The 19,638-nt window shown below is 30.9% G+C and overlaps 4 protein-coding genes across 4 annotated transcripts in view; 1 reads left to right on the forward strand and 3 right to left on the reverse strand.

Annotated features, from left to right (window-relative positions):
• Window positions 1–1,599, forward strand: part of LOC107009284 (sugar transporter ERD6-like 6) — a 6,809-nt gene extending 5,210 nt beyond the window's left edge. Inside the window, exons 16-19 of the mRNA XM_015208596.2 lie at window positions 90–149; window positions 586–700; window positions 787–915; window positions 1,246–1,599. Of these exons, the coding sequence (XP_015064082.1) occupies window positions 90–149; window positions 586–700; window positions 787–899 (288 nt within the window). The 3' untranslated portion in view covers window positions 900–915; window positions 1,246–1,599. The remainder of the gene's footprint in view (window positions 1–89; window positions 150–585; window positions 701–786; window positions 916–1,245) is intronic.
• Window positions 1,057–3,796, reverse strand: LOC107009285 (epoxide hydrolase 4). The gene is made up of 4 exons (XM_015208597.2): window positions 2,924–3,796; window positions 1,750–1,839; window positions 1,593–1,660; window positions 1,057–1,354 (listed from the first exon to the last, which is right to left on the reverse strand). Exons 1-4 carry the CDS (start codon window positions 3,626–3,628, stop codon window positions 1,219–1,221), a joined length of 999 nt encoding a protein of 332 aa, XP_015064083.1. The 5' UTR covers window positions 3,629–3,796; the 3' UTR covers window positions 1,057–1,218.
• A 4,182-nt stretch (window positions 3,797–7,978) lies between these two features.
• Window positions 7,979–9,406, reverse strand: LOC107010513 (GATA transcription factor 19-like). The gene is made up of 2 exons (XM_015209802.2): window positions 8,705–9,406; window positions 7,979–8,627 (listed from the first exon to the last, which is right to left on the reverse strand). The coding sequence occupies exons 1-2, from the start codon at window positions 9,134–9,136 to the stop codon at window positions 8,313–8,315; spliced, it is 747 nt and encodes a 248-aa protein (XP_015065288.1). The 5' UTR covers window positions 9,137–9,406; the 3' UTR covers window positions 7,979–8,312.
• A 9,912-nt stretch (window positions 9,407–19,318) lies between these two features.
• Window positions 19,319–19,638, reverse strand: part of LOC107010143 — a 2,619-nt gene continuing 2,299 nt past the window's right edge. The window contains exon 3 of the mRNA XM_015209394.1: window positions 19,319–19,374. Within this exon, the coding sequence (XP_015064880.1) occupies window positions 19,319–19,374 (56 nt within the window). The remainder of the gene's footprint in view (window positions 19,375–19,638) is intronic.

Raw genomic sequence — 19,638 nt, forward strand, 5'->3', positions numbered from 1 at the left:
CCCCCCCCCCCCCCCCCACCCTGCTCTCATCTCTGTTCCATTGTTGCATTCTAGCATATCTGAGACCCTTTACGTATTAATTTTTACAGGCCTTGGTGATGGCATTTGGTGTTGGATTGGGATCCATACCTTGGATCATAATGTCTGAGGTATAACAAAGCTAATCTATAGTTCAGGAGACCAGGAAAAATATATTTTCCTAAACATAATTAAAAATAGAGCATAGATGAAACTTGTAACATTTTCCGGAGAATGTGGTTGAGAAATTTGAGGAAAACTAACATACAGATCACCCCGTTAAAGGAGATAATATTAGTTTTAAAGGAAGATCAAGCATTATTGCAGGTTTCTTTAACATATTAAGTAACTGCCAGGACAGATTTTTGGTTCAAACTTTCTTCCTAGAAAATATTCTTACTGAACTTGAGATGTTATTCAAGGACACTAGCATAGGTTTTACGATTCTCTTTATTTTTTGGGATTCAAGAGCCTCACTGCTCTAATAAATAGTCCTATTGCACGACAATAGGAAGAATGATCTGTTTTTCATCTCTTGAGACATCAAGTTTTTAATTGGTTGTGCAGATTCTGCCTGTAAGCATCAAAAGTCTGGGTGGCAGTGTTGCAACTTTGGCCAATTGGTTTTCAGCATGGATTGTTACAATGACAGCAAATTTGCTTTTAACTTGGAGTAAAGGAGGTTTCTCTCTCTCTCTCTCTCTCTCCGTTTCTCTATTGGTATTCGCACCATGCTTGGAGTGACTCTAAAGACTGTAAATTTGGCAGGAACATTCGCTATCTATGCACTGGTATCAGCTTTTACGGTGGTTTTTGTGAAGCTTTGGGTTCCAGAAACCAAAGGAAAAACACTGGAAGAAATTCAGCAGTCCTTCAGATGATACAAAATAAAATTGAGTAAGACGAGTATATGGAACAAGTGATGCAATTCCAGCCTGACTGAAAAGTTGTTTTTTTCCACTTCACCATGTACCGCTATATATTGTCCAAGAAGTTCTTCTCGTGTACTGCTAGTGCTTGTGGAGCTAACATCTGCAATTTGCAATATATGTTTGTATATATTTGTTTAAGATGATAATTTCAAATTCTGAACCCAAATTACATAGTAACTAATATTACAGAGGAAGCACATAGTTGTTTTCCTTTTCATTGACAAAAAGTTACATGATATTACAATAGTGAACTTTGCAGTAGTGTCCTTCACTTTTGGGCTTTTTCTGCATGCAGGGATGTAAGGAACTGCTTGAGACACTTGTTATAAACGCAAGGTCGTTCTAGGTGAACCAGATGCCCTGCCTTGTCTATGCCATGAAATGTAGTCTTCTCACCCAGTTGACTGGCATCAAGTAAAGCAAAACAATCAGGTTTATTCAAATTCTCTGTGGCACTTGTACTAAATTATTGTTGTTGTAGTAGTTTGAATTATATACATGGGCCATATATCAAAATGGTGCATTATTGAACTACTTATTACTATAACTTCTATGTTAAAAAGTTTCTAATGTGAGATCTTGTATACTACTCCTGGAGCTCATATGTTTGTTTGAGTATATAATATAAGCCTGAAAACTTACTGTTTCATGTTCTGAGCAAGCTCCAAATTGAAAATTTGATCATTCTCACCCCAGAGGAGATGTATTCTCTGCCAAAAAAAGAAGTTGGAAAAATGGCTATGTTTTCTAGTATTTTGTGTGAAATGTTGAAGAGTAGAACTCATGAAATTCCAATTACCTGTGGAAAATTTGGAATACTTGTGTCTTTGTTGCTCACCACCAACCCTTCTAGCAGCTCTCCTCTTTCCTTTCTGTTGGTGAACATTACCTGACATATCGTCAAGTGAGGGACATTTTAGATATGAATCACAACGATGACATCAATGTTGTTGCATACTTGTATTTGTATAAATACAAAAATTCCTTTCTTTTTTTACCCCCTTCCTAGGAGCTCCCACCTTTTTTGGTGACTCGAACTCGCAAGCTTCAGGTTGAAAGTGAGAAGTGCTTACCATTCGAGCAACACTCTCTCGTCTATAAATACAAAAATTCCTCTCCAAGATTATTAATTTTATCTCACCAAAGTTATGAACTTACTCTTTTAATATTAACGAAAGAAACATGAGAGACATTCAAGAATTTGGTTAAGAGACTTGGAATTTTATTTGTCTTGCACTAACGGGTTTGAAATTGACGAAGTGACTGAAATAGGCTTTTTAGTCACTTGGTTTATTCAAGTCATTGGCATATATTTATGTGAATTTTTTTTTTTTAATATCAGCAATTTTGATATGACGATAAAAATAATAGTTAAAAAAGAAGAAGATAGTTGATCGTAAAACGGTAAAAGCAGTTAGGTCTAGTTGGTTGAGCAAACTGGCAGTGATGTCAATAACATATGGCTGGATGCCATGTGTAATAATGAACTCACAAATTATGCAAGTCTACGTGGTGCCCCCTTTTTTTTTCCTTCTTTGTTGACAAATGTGTAAAATGTTGCAAATCTTCAAGTTATGGCCTTGTAGGAAAATGTATGCCATAATTTCTTCAACTTATTAATGTTTTCAATTGTCTCCTCTCTTATTTTCCCTTTTTTATCTTTTGTTGGCAAAGAAAAATAGTTAAAGACTGTTGTATATAGTGTCGCCTCTACCAAACTTTCAAAGTATGAACATTTTAGTTGCCGTTAACTGATTCCTCAGTGGAGAGCATCAAAGCCACACGTAATTATATACTATACTGTGACAACCAACTAACTAGTGTAATTAAATTACAAATTTATAGTTTATACATCGATACACATGAAGAATTCACGTCCGAATTTACATGAAAAAACTAAATATTTTGATTCTCATGATCGATCCATGTGAAACAGAGAGAGTTTCATGCAAATAAAAGAAAAATGAACTAACCTCAAGAAAATCTCTATGAAGACGATCAGGGAACCAAAGCTTCTTATAAGCAGCCACTTTTAGCAGGGCCTTAAGACCCTTAACAGAGGTAGGCAGCAGCAGCTCCGAAGAAGATGAAAATCCCAAACCATTGAGCGTGGTAGTGCTAATCGAATCAGTCATCGCTAATATCGATCCAGACACCACCAACGCCTCAACTAAATCTGGAAACATTTCCGCCATCTTAAACGCCACCATTCCTCCATAACTAAATCCAACCACTACGCATTTTTCCACGCCTAATTTCCTCAGCCCTTTACCCAAACACTCTGCTTGAAAACCCGGCGACCTATCGGATCTATCCGTAACTGATCCGCCGAAGAAAAGTAGGTCCGGTACATAAACAGAGTATTTTTTAGTTAATGCACCGATTTGAAATTGCCACGTCACTATTCCTTCGCCGGCAAAGCCGTGGATTAGTACGACCACGGGTTTGTTCGGGTCGGGTTCGGTGGTGGAATCAGGGGAAATAGCACATTGATTGTTGGAGAGAGGAGTAGTGGTTGTGATTTTTTTGTTTTTCTTCGTTTTTTGAATTATGGTTTCAGAAGGAACCCAAAAATTCATAATTGTGCCTGGTTCTATCTCTATACTATGAGGTCTGATTCCAGCTAATTTCATTAGGCCATGTAACAATGGTTTTTGTGCTTCAACCAAGTTCACCATTTCTTTTTTATTTTTTTTTTTGAAGAAAAATGTTTCTTGTGTACGGAGGAATTAAGGATAGAAGAGATGAGAGGAAGGGGATTTTTAAAGTAAGGTTAGGTGTTGAGTTGTTATCTGTTATTCGTCATTAAATGTAACAAAGCTTATATTATACAAAAATTCAATGACCAAAGATGATGCAGTTGGTATATATAGTTGCATCTACTTCTAGAATAATTCTATTCCTAAGTGTATCTCTGTGAAGTAGTTGACGTACTCGTATCATCTTCTTATACAGCAAACGACTAAACAACCCCAAGCCCCACAAACCAAAACAAGAAAGAAAAAAAGAAACAGAGGACCACAACTAGCTCCGCCCGAGTGTGAAAAGTTTCTTTAGTATGAGTCAAACAATCATCACCTCTAGAATTAGAATTAGACCCAAAATTCATTTTTATTTTTATTAACAAGCATTTTAGAATATAATAAGTGAGTCGCAACATGGTCCATATCATTAGAACTAATGCTGACAAAGACTTTAGCATTCTTTATTAATGTTAATACTTAATAACGCTAAAAATTATTTTTGTTGTAGTGTGGTGACCAAATGAATTTCCAACAATGATCGTATTTCTTGTATTGGACTTTTTTTTGTTTTTGATATTTAGTATTCGTATTTTAAGTTCAAGTAAAAAACTCCATAATAAAGATGATGTCATAATGCAGAGCTTGTTGGTTTACTCTCAAACTCAAAACTTATGTTTAAAGATAATGAAGTACTTATCACTTCACCGTAAGTTTTGTTGGTTGCACCCCGTGAATATTGCCTATCTGTCTTGCTATGATAGCATTTAATTATGATGAATTGTATGTTGCAAGTTGAAATAATGCTGTGGCCGCAATTCACGTTTAATTAGAACAAAAAATTATGATATTGACGAGTGACAACTATATATAGTACATAGGTAGTTCAATGAAGAGGGCCTTCTGACTTCAATTATATTATTCAACAAGTCCCATTCATTTTAGCTAACAAATTTATCTTAGCATTGAAATGAGGTGAACTACTTCTTGATAGAACTTGAATCTACCTTAGAGTTTATCAAATTACTCCTAATACTTACCACTAAATTAGATATGTTCTCTTCTTCAAATCTAGCTATATATGACTATCAAGTCTTTATCTACATGCTACTGCATTGTGGTCTAACATCCAATTCAAGTTCACATAATTTTTGCTGAGCTGGTTAAGAGTGATAGAGGAACGACTTATCATCAAACCTCTAATACGTCTTCATATACTTTTTTAAAAATTATATCTACCAATTGGACATAAGAAAAATATTATTGTTACGGCACAGTAATCATGGAACTTACGCAATTTGCCGATGGTACGTACTTTGTCTCATTTTTTTGAGTCAATTAAAAGGCCTACCATTCGTAGGATGTATGTGTCTACTCACTTAATTTTAAATAATTTAGATATATATTGAGTATGTTGAAGGGCATAGATGTTATCAGCTAAGACCAAATTAAAGAACATGTTTGTATGTTATGTCTTTATACGCATAAATCTATATGCGTAGGTTTAGTTGAATGGGACATGTATATGTTGATTGAATGGGACATATAGATATTGAAAGAGACTTCTAATTCAAGTATTAATTATGATCATTCGCGGAGAGAAAGTGAAGCTGAATTTTGTTGGAGAAAACTGTCAGAGATTTAATCCTTGTACACTTCAACCAACTTTTTGCACACCTCCTACCAATACATATAATAGTAATAATAATAATATATATTAGTATATCTCTGTTTCAAGATTATATCCGTTGAATAAACTTCATATAACGATAGTAAAAAAATGTTTAATTTACACTGACGATTATGTGTAAAACATATAGTAAATCCATAAAATAAACGCTGCAAGAAAATTATCACTTTTTAGTCTATTTGACAGAATCTAATTAGAGAAAAATTGAGGAACATTTTTTTACGGTACAAATAGTTTTGATTAATTAATTGGGGATTTCTTGCACGTCATTTTACATATTTTATGGCCTTGATGGGGTCAGTTTACTGTTGAACAATTTATTATTAATTGAATGCTGATTATCATTTGTCTTCCTATAAAATACAAAGTTTGTTTAAATTTTGATCAACCACACTGCCTACTTCCGACCCACATTGCACCGATCTCTTTCATTTGTGTAGACTTTTTTTTTGGGGTAAGCCAATAATTAAAGCAGAGTGACTATACGAGAGATGTGTATACACATTAATGTATTGTGCATTACGACTTTTCTGTCTACCTAGCTAGCTTCACAATCAATATTAAATAACATTTTTACTGACTTGTTTTATTTTAGGTGACTCGAACTTTGATTTAAGTTTGTGGGTGATTTCAAATATGGGTAGTGTATTTTACTGAAATGGAGAGATTGTTTTCGAATAAAGAACCTTAACTTAAAAAAAAAAAAAGGTTATAATGATTATGAATATTTATAGTTAACTATCATGGAAGCAATTTCCTTGTCCATGCCAGAGTTATGGGCTTCAGTAGTATAATGGCCAGTTCATTTCATCTGCTCCGTGGGCTATTTAAATGGATCAACACTAGAAGCCCAACCTTCATTTCAACTGATACTAGAATATTATTCCGTCATTTTCAATCAAAATATGTTTGTGTCCAATCATAGTATAATATATTTATTTGCTATCCAATAGCTTTCCATATGATTAAAATACCATATTCTGGCAATTAACAGAAAGGAATAAATGAAGTAGAGTAGCCATGGACACAGAAAAACGAAAAAGTTGACCTCTTTACATGACGTTTCATTTGTCTCATATGATAATGTGCAAATTTCATTACTTGAAAATCGTGGTAGAGGAAGTTCATTTGGATTCTCTTGGGAAATTATGTCGTATATATAAAATTAAAATTGTTTGTTTTAATTTATATATGTAATAAATATTAAATTTTATTGACTTATTACTTTTAAATATTTTTTTAGAAAAAAATCTTATACTGCCACTCAAGAGTTTGATGAAAGCTGAAAAGGAGTTGCCAGAGAAGTTTAGCAGAGCACAATGAGCGAACTCCAATAAATAATGTTGGGGTTTTAAATTGACGGTTTAAACTTGTCCAAAAATGAAAAAGTTTCGTAATATCGATGATTTATGTGATGGATGTTCCTTAAATATGGTTATTTCTAATTTATATTTTAAATGGCGGTAAATAGGCAGTCCAATAACTAGCCACTACACCTAAATTTTTCCAGATTTGTCCTTCACTTTGTATATGTCTTTCACATGGTAAACTTATCTTCAACCGAATCTTGAAGACCCAATAGTGAATTGAAATTTCTCTTGTTTCAATTTATACCACATAAATATCTCTATCTTTTTTTTAATTATAATTTTTTGTCATGCCTAGATAAATTGAGGCACAAATTAAAAGCCATAATTAACGTATTTCAGGCACCCGAAAGAGCCAAAATGGAACATCACATCTTGCAATGCATACATACAGAGAGCCCTTTAGTTTTCTGTTACAGCTAAACACTGCAATTTCATTTTCATGTTCTTCAGGACCATGCTGTACTCAGTGTTCTGTCCTGTTGCACTCCAAACGAAAAGACCAAAAAAAAAAAAGTTTTTGTTTCAATTTATGTGATACCAACTGATTTGATTCAATTTGTATGATTATAAATCATTTCGTTAACTATAAAATAGAATTTAAAATTAAAATGTTTCCAATTATTGGAAGGTAACATTTTTTTCAAGACAGATCAAAAAAAAAGTTTGTACACATAAATTAAAACATAAAGAGTAATTGTTACCAAAATAATCAGCTCAGTCATAGTTAACTCAAACACTGATTGAAACTAATATTTCAGTTGAGGCCCAGAATGAAATGAAATGAAACGAACTACTCGTACTAATTAATAAATTTTAGGGGCGGAACAAGGTGCAGAGTGTAAGATTTGCACTATATAACTAAGGTTAAATTTTATTTTTTTTATGTTATATATAATAAATGTTTATGTAAATGTATTTTCGCCATATGGTGGCTTGTTACTATATATAATAAATGTCAAATCTTTTTTATCTTCTATGTGTGTTTACTTTGTCTTGAATTTCTTAACAAAAATTTTGACTCTGCCACGGTTACTAATTCAGAAATGCAGGCATGCAGCAATAGTGTAGCAATAATTCTAGTGACACGCAGAAAGCTAAAAAGAGAGTGTTTCAGAATTTGCCGGCAGCATAAACAGTAGAAAACTTTCAGTTTATAAAGAGAGCAGTGTTGGTGGATCATCATATTCAAGAAGGTGTAAATTATATGGACCAACAGAGAAAAAGTGATAGGAGTCTCAAAAGTAACATATATATATATATGATTGATCATCATCAAAGTGAAAAGTTAAAGATACTAGGAGTAATGTATATAACAACTAGTACCCAAAAGGATGGAAAAAAGCCAAGAAACATAAAAACATAGAATTAACTCATTTTCACTCCATCTCTATAGGAAAGACTTTGGACCATAAAAAGATAAAAGAATTTCTTCAACCATAGCCCACCATCATCATGACACGTCATCAAATAGTTTCATCTCCCGTTTTAATTTCTTCTCCTCTTGAGATTATATAATGATTAAACCTTGATCCTACTTTTGATTATAAAAAAAAAATAAAAATCATCTAGTAAAGTCATGAACAAGGCTAGGCCTATCAGCAACATTGAGACGCCAAGGAAAGAATGGAATGGCGGTGGCGGTGGCGGCAGCATCGGAGTCACGGTGATGCTCATTATCCTCAATGAACCTGAACTCATTTCCATAACTAGCTGAAGAGAAACAAGCCATTTTTGTTGGCTGTGAATGGTGATGATGATGAACCCAGTGTTGATGCGTCGTCGTTTCCGCTCCTCCTCCACCATTAGCCGTCGCTGCTGCTGCACTCGCTCTTCTCTCTTCTTTCTTAAAACGAATTCCACACGCATTGCAAAGTGACTGCAAAAATAATAATAATCTTACTTGTTCATGATTGTAAAATGTAAATAAATAAATTAAAAATGAATTACATATACCTTAGGTCCTCTAGGTCCATTTCTCCATAGAGGTGTAGAAGTGGTGTCACAGTTAGCACAGCGGCGAGCGACAAGTGGATCAGTAGTAGTAGAGTTGTTGTTGGCACCACGAGTGGACTTGTATTGAGGAGTAGTAACATGTTGTTTGGGATGAAGTATATCCCAGAAAGAAGAGCGAAGACGTTCATGATTAGAGTAAACTGAGGATCTCTTTTCATGATTGTCTTCATTGATAAGGCGAGTAGAAGGAGTTCCTAAGGAAAGAGTACAATCAACATTGGAAGACGAAGAGTACATGTTTTCTGAATATTCATGGGAGAAGAGCATTGAGAATGCAGATGAAGTAGTAGTAGTAGCACTACTTCCACTTTGGTTATGAAAAAGACCGCATGAACATGGACCAACCATACTCCCACTACAACGATGCATCATTTTTTTCGACTTCTTCAAATTAACAACGAGTTTATAGAGAAAGAGGGAATAGTTATAAGGGAAATGTAAGTAATAATACAAGGTTTGAATTGAATTAAGTAAGAGAGAGAGCTTTGGGTTTAGTAGTATTGTCTGTTAGCTGATTTATATAAGTTGATAAAATGTTGAAATACCAGTCAGCAGGTGCAGGGTCGTCAAACGTTTTTTTGGATTCTTTGTTTGCAGAAAAAATTACAGAGAGGGGTAGGGACCATATGATCATGTGTTACATGAGAGACTGTATAGTATTGATAGGCTAAGCAAATGCCAAGTGGTCACTATATATAGTAATACATGAGTTATACTGCTAGTTCTCATGTGTTACGTTACAATTTTTTGTAATTTTATGTCTATGGCTAAGAAATAAATGGGTCATAACTCATTATTGTTAGTCAAAAGAAAACCCACGTGACAAGGGGGAACAGTCTTCTATAGATCTGCCTTCTCCGATCACGAGGCGACCTGTCTCAACTCTCAACTCAACACCCAATACTTAAGCTCTCACCACCCCCACCTTTCTGCACTCTCCCTGCCACCCCAATCATACTGGAAATTACTTTATTTTTTTTCCCAATTAAATTATTGGTCATTTTTCAAGTTTATAACAAATTGATTATTTTTCTTGTTTTATTTTATATAACTTATTTTTTTTTAGTCAATCTAAAAAAGAAATAATATATTTTTTTTAATATAATGATTTGTAATAACATTCTACAAGTATTAAAAGTTTTTATTCCTTATTTAAACTCGTAAATGAGATCGAAAAACTATTATTTTTCCTATTTTGTCATTAATGTAATTGTTTTAAAACACTTTTAAAGTAAATTAACATTTATGGTAAAAAAATTATATATGTACTAAATGAAGTAAAATAGTAAAAATAATCTCTCTTACATGAACAAATCTTCAATCTCTGTACCAGATTTAAGTCACACTATGTTAAAAATGATCTTTAGCGGCAATTAATTAACAATTGCCGTTAAATATATATTTTTAGTGGTCTAATGATATTTAACTAATATCGATAAAGACTTTAACACTTTATTCATGTGTCTATTTATTGCCGTTAAAAATTATTTTTGTTGTAGTGTCATGAGACTTGAGGTTACTGGTTAGGTTGGGTCAGTGTAAGGTAGTGGTGTTTATAATTATGAAGGAAAAAAGACCACACTTTATTAGTGCAATAGGCAGTCAAATCCATCAAGTTAGAGTAAGGAATATTGCAAGTGATTGATAAAAATGATACTGAAGAGGAGTAAAAGTTGCTAATTACTGAGTATACACCACTCCTCTCTTCAGCAGCTTAAGGTGCAGAATATAACAACTAGCAGTTTTAGGCATTGTCCAACATCACTAGTAAATTGGTCGTACTACCATGTATTCACGTGAACTGACTTTATGAATGTTTTAGGTAATCTTGGTCTTCTTGTCATCATGATTATCTATCTATATCAACCACCCTTCACTCTTATTCTTCTCAATCCAAGTTCCAACATTGATTTATTTTTCTAGACTTTGTTTCTATTAAGATAATAATTATCTGGATATAACACATAAAAATGATCCAGGACATCTCGTTTGGTCATATATTTTGAATTTAAATCTAAGTCAAATAAATATTTAAAGATAAATTTTCATACATGTAAGAAAATAACTAAAGAGGACGATTTCGTAATAAACACCTCCTTATAAATAATTATTAGATTATAAATTCGAGTTACGAAATAAAACAAAATACGGATAGAGTATGGAGCAAAGATTTAGTGTGGAGTAGACCAAAAGTGAGAAAGAGAAAAAGGGATGAGAAGGAATAGGAATAGGAATCATGAAAATGAGATACTCTGCAATCATCAAAGCAACAAATGTTTGGAACATGACATAGAGAGCAAATCTTTGACTCAAAGATGCAAACTTAGTGTAGCTAAAAAGTACCCTCCGGATTTTAATAATTTGTTTGAAAAGAAAGAAAAAGGGAAATGAAGCTAGATTTGGTGTGTTTTGTTTAATAATTATGAAGAAAAAAAGTAAGAGGGGGCCACCATGAATCACATATACTAATGATGAAATGTGATGGGGTCCAAAACCAAAAGAGAACAAAAACACCTCTGGAATATCAATGGGATTTGGGATTAAAAGATTCAAAGTCCAAAGAACAAAGAAAGAGAGAGAGAGAGAGAATCAGATCATCTTGAGATTGGTGTCACCCTTAGTTCGACAAACGGGAAGACCAGAGACCAGACCAGACCCTCCACTTTCCAAAAGATGCTCTATCAACACACCCCACCATGTTTCTTCGATTTACACAATTTTCATTACCCTCTATATACTCAAATCTTCTACTACTGAATTAAAAATCACAACGGAGCTAAAAAATTTAATAAGAGATTTAAAATTTTAAAAAGTAAAAATACAAAATAATTAAAGAAGATTTAATATTTATTACGTATATACATAAAAAATAATTTTAATCAGATATATATTGTACTTGTTTCGTTCACTTTTAATTGTTATGGTTTTTATTTTTTTAATCAAACTGCAAGAACTTTGACTAACATTTTAAGATATATTTTTTCATCATATTGATATGTAAAAAATTGCAATTTATTGTACTTTTCATATAGTTTTTAAATATCTATTTTTTTTTCTTAAAATGTCGCATTAACATAGTCAAATTTAACTTTTAAAATTAATCAAATTGACTTTCTAAATGCGCAACATAACAAATAAAAAGTAGATGGAGAAACTGATAATGTCTTCTACCGGAGGAGCTTCGGATGAACTCTGGCTTCGCCTTTTACAAATACTATCTTTCCTCTCTCAATTTATGTGTTAACCCATGACATAAAATTTAAGAAAATAAAATAGAATTTCTAAATTTATGATTCAAAACAATTCTTTTAACTTTTCCATATGAATCATATAATTTTATTAAAGGAAAAACAATTTTGGCCAGAAAATTTGGCTAGAATCATATTTTATTTATGTAATTTTACCTTTTAAATATTTTTACCCTTTTAACTATTAGATATTTTAACTAAAAAAAAATGGAAAAAAGTATCAGTGTATTTTAAAATAAAAAAAAATATAGTTTTTTTTAAAATTATCATTTAGCACTTCCCGTTATAAAAAAAAAATTTTAAAGTAAAATTATATATGATTTTAAAAATAGAACATGTTATCTTTCGATTATGCATCTTTAACACTTAATATATACACGTGTGTTTGGTATGAACAGAGAAATTGACAGCAATTGATCATTCTGGCTAATTTCTAACTAAATTTGCTCACCATGAATTTAAGTTTTATAAACTTAAAGAAGAAAATATTATTCAGGTAAAAGATTATTGTAGGTAACTTAATTCAATAAATATTGATTGGTAGCCTAAAATAAATGTAAATAAATTATAATTATTATATTGAACATGTAAGATAACTTGTTGTTATAGTAATAAATTACTTATTTCTTTATTAAATATGTAAATTAATGTTATTACATAGAGTTAACTTGCACTTTTTTAGACTTTATTATGTAACTATTTTTAAACAAATAACTACACACAAATTAAACTCACAAATAATATTCATAAATATATTTATTTCAAATTAACAAAGGGAAAGGGGTGAGGTAATGTATAGTGATTATTACTAGTGACAGATGCCAGGCTCTACAAGAGAAAATTGGAATAATAACGAAACACGAAAACAGCCATCTCAAATGCCAATAAATAAATGTGATATTTGTTTTTATTTTTACGTTTCTTGGAAAAACATAAATAAATACAGATACATAATTTTTACTCTTGTAATCTTAAGAATTAATATGAGACCGTAGTAATTTTTTAAAATTTTTAATTGAACTCTCTAGGATTTGGTTAATGATGTAAACAAGCACCATTAAATGTTCACGTCGTTTAAGGATATGACCAACAAATATACTCACGCTTCCCTTCATTAATTATACACCACTCTCTATTATGATGATGATGATGTTGTTGTTTACGTGGATTATTAGATTTTGTGGGCCCTACTCTAACTTTGGGACCAATTTTCCAAATACTTCTATATATTGCCTCTAATTATTATGGTACTTTGTTGCTTAATACACTAACCCAATAAAGTGTTAAATCATTATTCATTAATTCACGTGCCACGCGGCCCTTTACATGCACTTATCCAACTCTCCATGCAATGCATGCACATGCAAATTAGCTATAACCAACCCCACTATTATTATTGCTAAACTAACGTCTCAATCTATAGTATCTGGGACATTAATTAACACTCTCTCCGTTGCATATTAACTGACTATCTTATTAAAAATAATTATTTCATTTTAATTGATCACCTTACTAAAAATTATTAATCAAAGATTTTTCTATGTTACGCTTTTAGTTCTTTTTTGAAAATGTTCTACGTAAATTTTCAAGAAGTTTTTTAAGGAAGAAATTAATAAAATTATTTTCTTATTTATGATTTTTTAGTATGCGTGTAAAAAGAAAATTATAAACTAATATATAGCGGGGGAAAATTAAAAACAAGGGGAAAAGCTCAAATACGCCATCGAATTTTCTGAAAAGGCTCATTTATGCCATCAGTTAAAAGATTGGCTCATCTATGCCATTACCGTTCAATAAAAGACTCATCCATGCCATGTTTTTTAACCCTGATTTTTGCAAAATCATTTTTGATACGTGGCCAATTGTAATTCGGTCATCAATTTTTTAAATTAAAAGTCATAATTCTGAAAAAAGTTGAATATAATTGTCCACGCCATCAATTTTTTAAATAAAAAATTCAAAATTCTGAATAAAAATTGAATTGATTTTTTTAATCAAAAAAATTGATGACATGGCCGAATTATAATTGGTCACGTGTCAAAAATGGTTTTACAAAACTACTATTAAAAAATAATGGCATGAATAAACCTTTTCTTAAACGGTAATAACATAAATGAGCCAAACTTTTAACTGATGGTATATATGAGCCTTTTCTGAAAATTTAATGACATATTTAAGTCATTTTCCCTAAAAACAATGATTTAACTTAATATAAATCACTGCTTAAATTACATTGATAACATAAAAAGTTTAGAGAATAAGTGTGTATAACTCGATAGAAAGTTAAAGTTAAGTATGGGACGGGTCCTAATTTACTTTGGTCTAAATTCTACATTTATGTACTAAAAAATCGCTAGTATAAATATTAAATTCAAAATCCAATTACAAACAGGTGCTTCTATCATAGTTCAAACTTATAAAGTTTAAATTGATGTGATAAGAAATTCCAACTTCTATACATGTCTTTTTAATAAAGTTTTCAATACTATACATAAAGATCGATTGAGAGTAGGATGTAACATATGTATTGTCACTGTCCATATATAGTTGTATATTGGCCTTGTTTAAATCCAAAATTCAAATGAAGTATAAACACTTTTTAAAAAGAGAAAGAAAGAAGTGATTCCTCAAAAGTCACAAAGATACAACTGGGATGAATCACATTTCGTCAGTCTCAATGCAGTCTCTTCTTTAAGCTTTCAATGTGTATAATTAGAGTAAGTTTAGTATAGGTTCTACATATGTATAGATCATATATAGATGGTGTAAAGCAAAAGAAAATTCAAAAGAGAAATTAAAGATAGAGCAACTATTGATAGATCTATACAACTTATAAGCTGTACTTGTATCATTAAAAAAGTTTTTTGAGTTTATACTTTATGGTCAAAAAATGAATCTCAATATTATTCCTCTTAAAGAATAAAAACTGAAACCTCTTATTGTCTCCTGTAAGGGTGGTGTAGCCTTGTACCCAAAGCAAACTTAGATCTCTCTCGAGACTTTTTCTTCTAATGCCCATAATGTCATTTATACCCCTAATTACTTTTCCTGTTTTTGGAAATTTACGTTAATATTTCATGGCTACCTATTCAAGATCCGTTTGACCATAAAATGTTTAATTTTTCAAATTTAAAAAATCAGCGATACTTTATTTTTCAACTCACTTTCTAGGTACTTTTGAAGTTGTATGTATTACTTCCTCAATTCTATATTAATTGATCATTTTTTTTACATGCATATTAAGGAATCAGATAATTTTATTAATTCATCCTATAAAACTATTTATGAACACTCTAAAAAGAACTAATTGCAAGGATAATATGAAAAATGTAAGTAATATTTTTTTGATTTAATAAGGTGGATAACTGATATGTGACAACTATCGAATCTGTTTTAGTAAGATGATAACTAACTTTATGGGATGAAGAAAATAATTGAGTACATTCAAGCATATATATGATCAACTCTATTTTCATCCATAACTCCATAAATTTAAAATAATTAAGTGAAAAATATTTGAAAACTATGGCTAAATACCTGCTAATACTGTTACACAACAGTGGTATTTTTTGCTTTTTGCGTTTTATAATCATCAATTGTACGTATTATGATCCCCTTCAATTAAAAAGGTGAAAAAGATAGATTCACTACATCACTGTTATAGTTTTATTCCCAAATCTTCTCATCTCATGAATTTCTCGTGTTTAGTACATGCTTCTCATATTTAGATGTATGTACTTGAACTAGATTGAATTTACCTTGTCTTGTAATTTTAGTGCAAAAATGATACAGTGTTCTTATTTCATGAGTTTCTTTGTATTACTATAAATTTATAACCAATAAATAAATAAATTGACAAGTATAGTTTTGGATCAAATTACATTAAAGTGAGTTTCAAAGAATTTGTTTCTCCAATTCTAAGATTATATAGTTTGCCAATTAAAGCATGGCTATACATTTTGCATGTAAGCTTTGTTCCCTTCATATGTATGCCCAACTCCTTTAATTTCTATTTCGTGAAATAGTTCTTAGCCTTAACTCACATTCTAAAAACTAGCTCAAAGAAAGGGAAGAAGATTATAAATCAAGTCTTACAATAAGTATCAATATTATTAACAATCAATATAGGACTTTTATTATTCTTTTAACCCCCAACTCACGTTCAATACTTAATATCTGATGCGTGGATAATGTTGATTTTGGAGATCCCAATATTAGATTATTAGTGAGATGGACATAATTTTGATTTTGGAGACCCTAGTATTGGATTAGTAGTGAGATGGATTCTACTCTGAATTCATGTGAAATTAAATTTTAGAACAAACTTATACCCCAAAAGCTAACTTAAACGAAAGAAAATTATTCAAACTTTGTAAAGAGTCCAAACATCTCATTAATTACTAATGTTAGACTGTTATCATTCTTTAACACACGTTTGTCATCATAACCTCCTAAATACAGATAGGACAAATTACTAAATATAGATAGGACAAATTACTAATTGAAGTATGTTGTCCATCTTACCTAAAAGTTTTTTGTACCCACAATTATGATATACTACTATATTAAATTGTGTGATATAGTATTAAAAAATTGTTAGATACACTAAATATAGATAGGACAAATTACTAATTGAAGTATGTTGTCCATCTTACCTAAAAGTTTTTGTACCCATAATTAAGATATATTACTATATTAAATTGTGCGATATAGTATTAAAAAATTTGTTAGAGATGTTACATATTTATTACTTAATTATATTTTTTGATAAACCAAAGCATTCACATTACATATATGAATCAAACAAAACCTTCAACTAATATTGTGGTAAAATGGATCTTAAAAGATACTATGAATAGTATGATTTTTCCGGGTCAGTAATTTTTTAGTACACCCACCTCATCCACCCACTAAATCAATTTGTTTGTGAATAAACAAATGAATAGACACATCAATTTTTTTATTGAAATAGGATCCAACAATACCAGTAAGCACAAAAGTTTATAAAAGTAAGAAAATTAATTAATTAATTTGATAGTGCACCGTCATAGGATAAGATAATAAAATTGGATGAAAATAAAATAAATTGTAGTGGAGAGAGGCAAATACATTACTCCTCGCTCTGCTTATTTTAGAGGGAAATGGATAAATATATGTCATGAATATCGGGTATGAAGATATTTTTCGTTATACTTTTAAAATATTGTTGCTATTGTCATTCTAAAGTTAGAATATATATGCTATTTATTCTAACGGAAGATAAAATAGGGATATGTGATACAATTTTATTTATCGATTCAATATTAATAAATATCAGGTTGGTAAATAAGATTATGACACGTGTATATTCTTTAGTATAAATGGTATATATGCTCTAATTTTTAGACGGCCGGAGCACCAATGTCCCAAAAGTAAAACAAAGGTATTTGAATAGAATTTATGATAGTTCACGGGTATATTTATCCTTTTTCTCTATTTTAGAAGTAATTTTGATGCGAGGTGTAAAACATAATAAATCTAAAATAAAATGTGAGACTATTTTAATTTGTGTTTGGTTGAAGAAAGGGTATTAGGTTGTTTTTGAAATTATAAATCTCTTCATTCATATTATAGTAATAAGATAATTAATCTTGAAATAACTTATATCAAAATAATTAATTTTAGAATAACTTATTCTCAACTGAATGACTCCTTATAGTTGTTACAGAAGATGATTCATCAACTCAAATATGAACAAATAAAAATGTACGAAGATAATGAATAAGTGAGCGTCAATTTTATTTTATGTGATTTTACTAGGTTTGAGAAAATGTAGCCGACAATCGGCATTTTTAGGTACATAAGAAATGGTTATAATGATGAGCATAAAGTTCCTGCTGTGCTGTGTATGGTGTGTTCTTGTTATATGTGTAACATTTGTTTGTTTTTGATCTGTGAACCCTTTCATCAATTTAATTACGACCGCCATGTATTATGTATAATATAATATATATAATAGTCCTGCTCCTTTTCCCCATAAGCTTATTAAAGATTTTATTCTTTGTCCTCCTTATAACTTCAATATATTAAATAATCTGTACCTCTCTCCTAAAACTTTGTATCTTTTAAATAAACAAGGATTTTGTTTTAACTGTTGCACGTATACAAAATGCATTGAAACTTCACAAATTAAATAAACCCCTCAATCTCATACATGCCACTACATTTTGAAGGACCCTGATGATATTTGAGATGACTATTTATGACACTACTATGTAATTTGTGCAATCAAATATTGTTCATACAATAAGCATAAAATATCGAGAACAGATCTCTAGGGGTAGATTAGAAAATTATGATAGCTATAGTACGAGTTATCTGGTATTTAAATATATACTTTTTCTAAGTTTACTAGATTAAGAAAATTACTAACAATAAAAAATATGAATTCAATGTATCTACGCACGTACTAATTCATATTTATAATATATGTAATTGATATTCTTTGAAATCTATTAGGCATAAATGATAAATATAGGGACTCGTTCAGGCATTATGCAGGCTTTCCCTTATAAATTTCTAGTTTAAATAGATATACGTTAAATTGAAAATTTTTACATATAGTCACTAAAAATAATTAATTACTTTTCATAGCTATAGTTTGATAATTACAATTTGTAGCTACATGTTATATGGAGGAGAGAGACGAGCGAGACTGGGAGAGAGAGAAGAGAGGCGAGAGAGAGGAGGAAAAGAGTGGGAGAAAGGTGAATTGTATATGTATATTGGTTAGATAGTTGTATATATTTTACATATGCATTTGTATATATAGCAAGAGAGATTGAGAGAGGGAGGAGAGAGGCGAGAGAGACTGGAGAGAGAGGAGATAGGAGAGCTAAATCGAGAGAGGAAGGAGAGAGGCGATAGAGAGAGGTATGAGAGTGGGAGAGAGTTGAATTGTATATGTATATAATTGTATATAACTGTATATAATTGTATAAAACTGTATATTATACATATACATTTGTATAAATGACAATCTAGATTGGGAGAGGGTGGAGAGAGGCGAGCGAGAGGGAATGGGAGAGAGGTGAATTATATACGTATATAGGTTAAAAATTGTATATTATACATATGTATTTGTATATCCTGACGAATCATACATATACAAACATGACTAATTATACAAACTCGAAGTCAGCCCACGTAATTAATGTATAATGTTAGTCGCCAGAGATAATATAACAAACTATAGTTATGATGAGTAATTAAATAATATAAGTTTGCTTAGCCGCATAACTTTTCCTATTTGTTATTGTAAAAACCTTCAAACTAAAGTGTAAGCAGCCATTGATGAAGCTGCCAACTTCCCTGTAAACTTCCCTGAACGAGAGAGTGAGAACAAAGACTAACAATACAAGACTTTGTGATTGAAATGTGAAAGTTTTGATTACCTTCATTCATCATTCATGAGGTGCATATATACATGTGATTAGTGAATCAAACAAGTGGAAAAGTAGATAACTAACTAACTAACTAGTTTGTTATATAACTAACTATCACAACAAACAACTATAAAATGGAAATACAACCAACTAACTAACTTGAAACTAGTAATGTACACTATTTAATTATGAGTTGTTAATA

The sequence above is a fragment of the Solanum pennellii genome, chromosome 2 (assembly GCF_001406875.1).
Source record: "Solanum pennellii chromosome 2, SPENNV200".
Lineage (NCBI taxonomy): Eukaryota > Viridiplantae > Streptophyta > Magnoliopsida > Solanales > Solanaceae > Solanum > Solanum pennellii.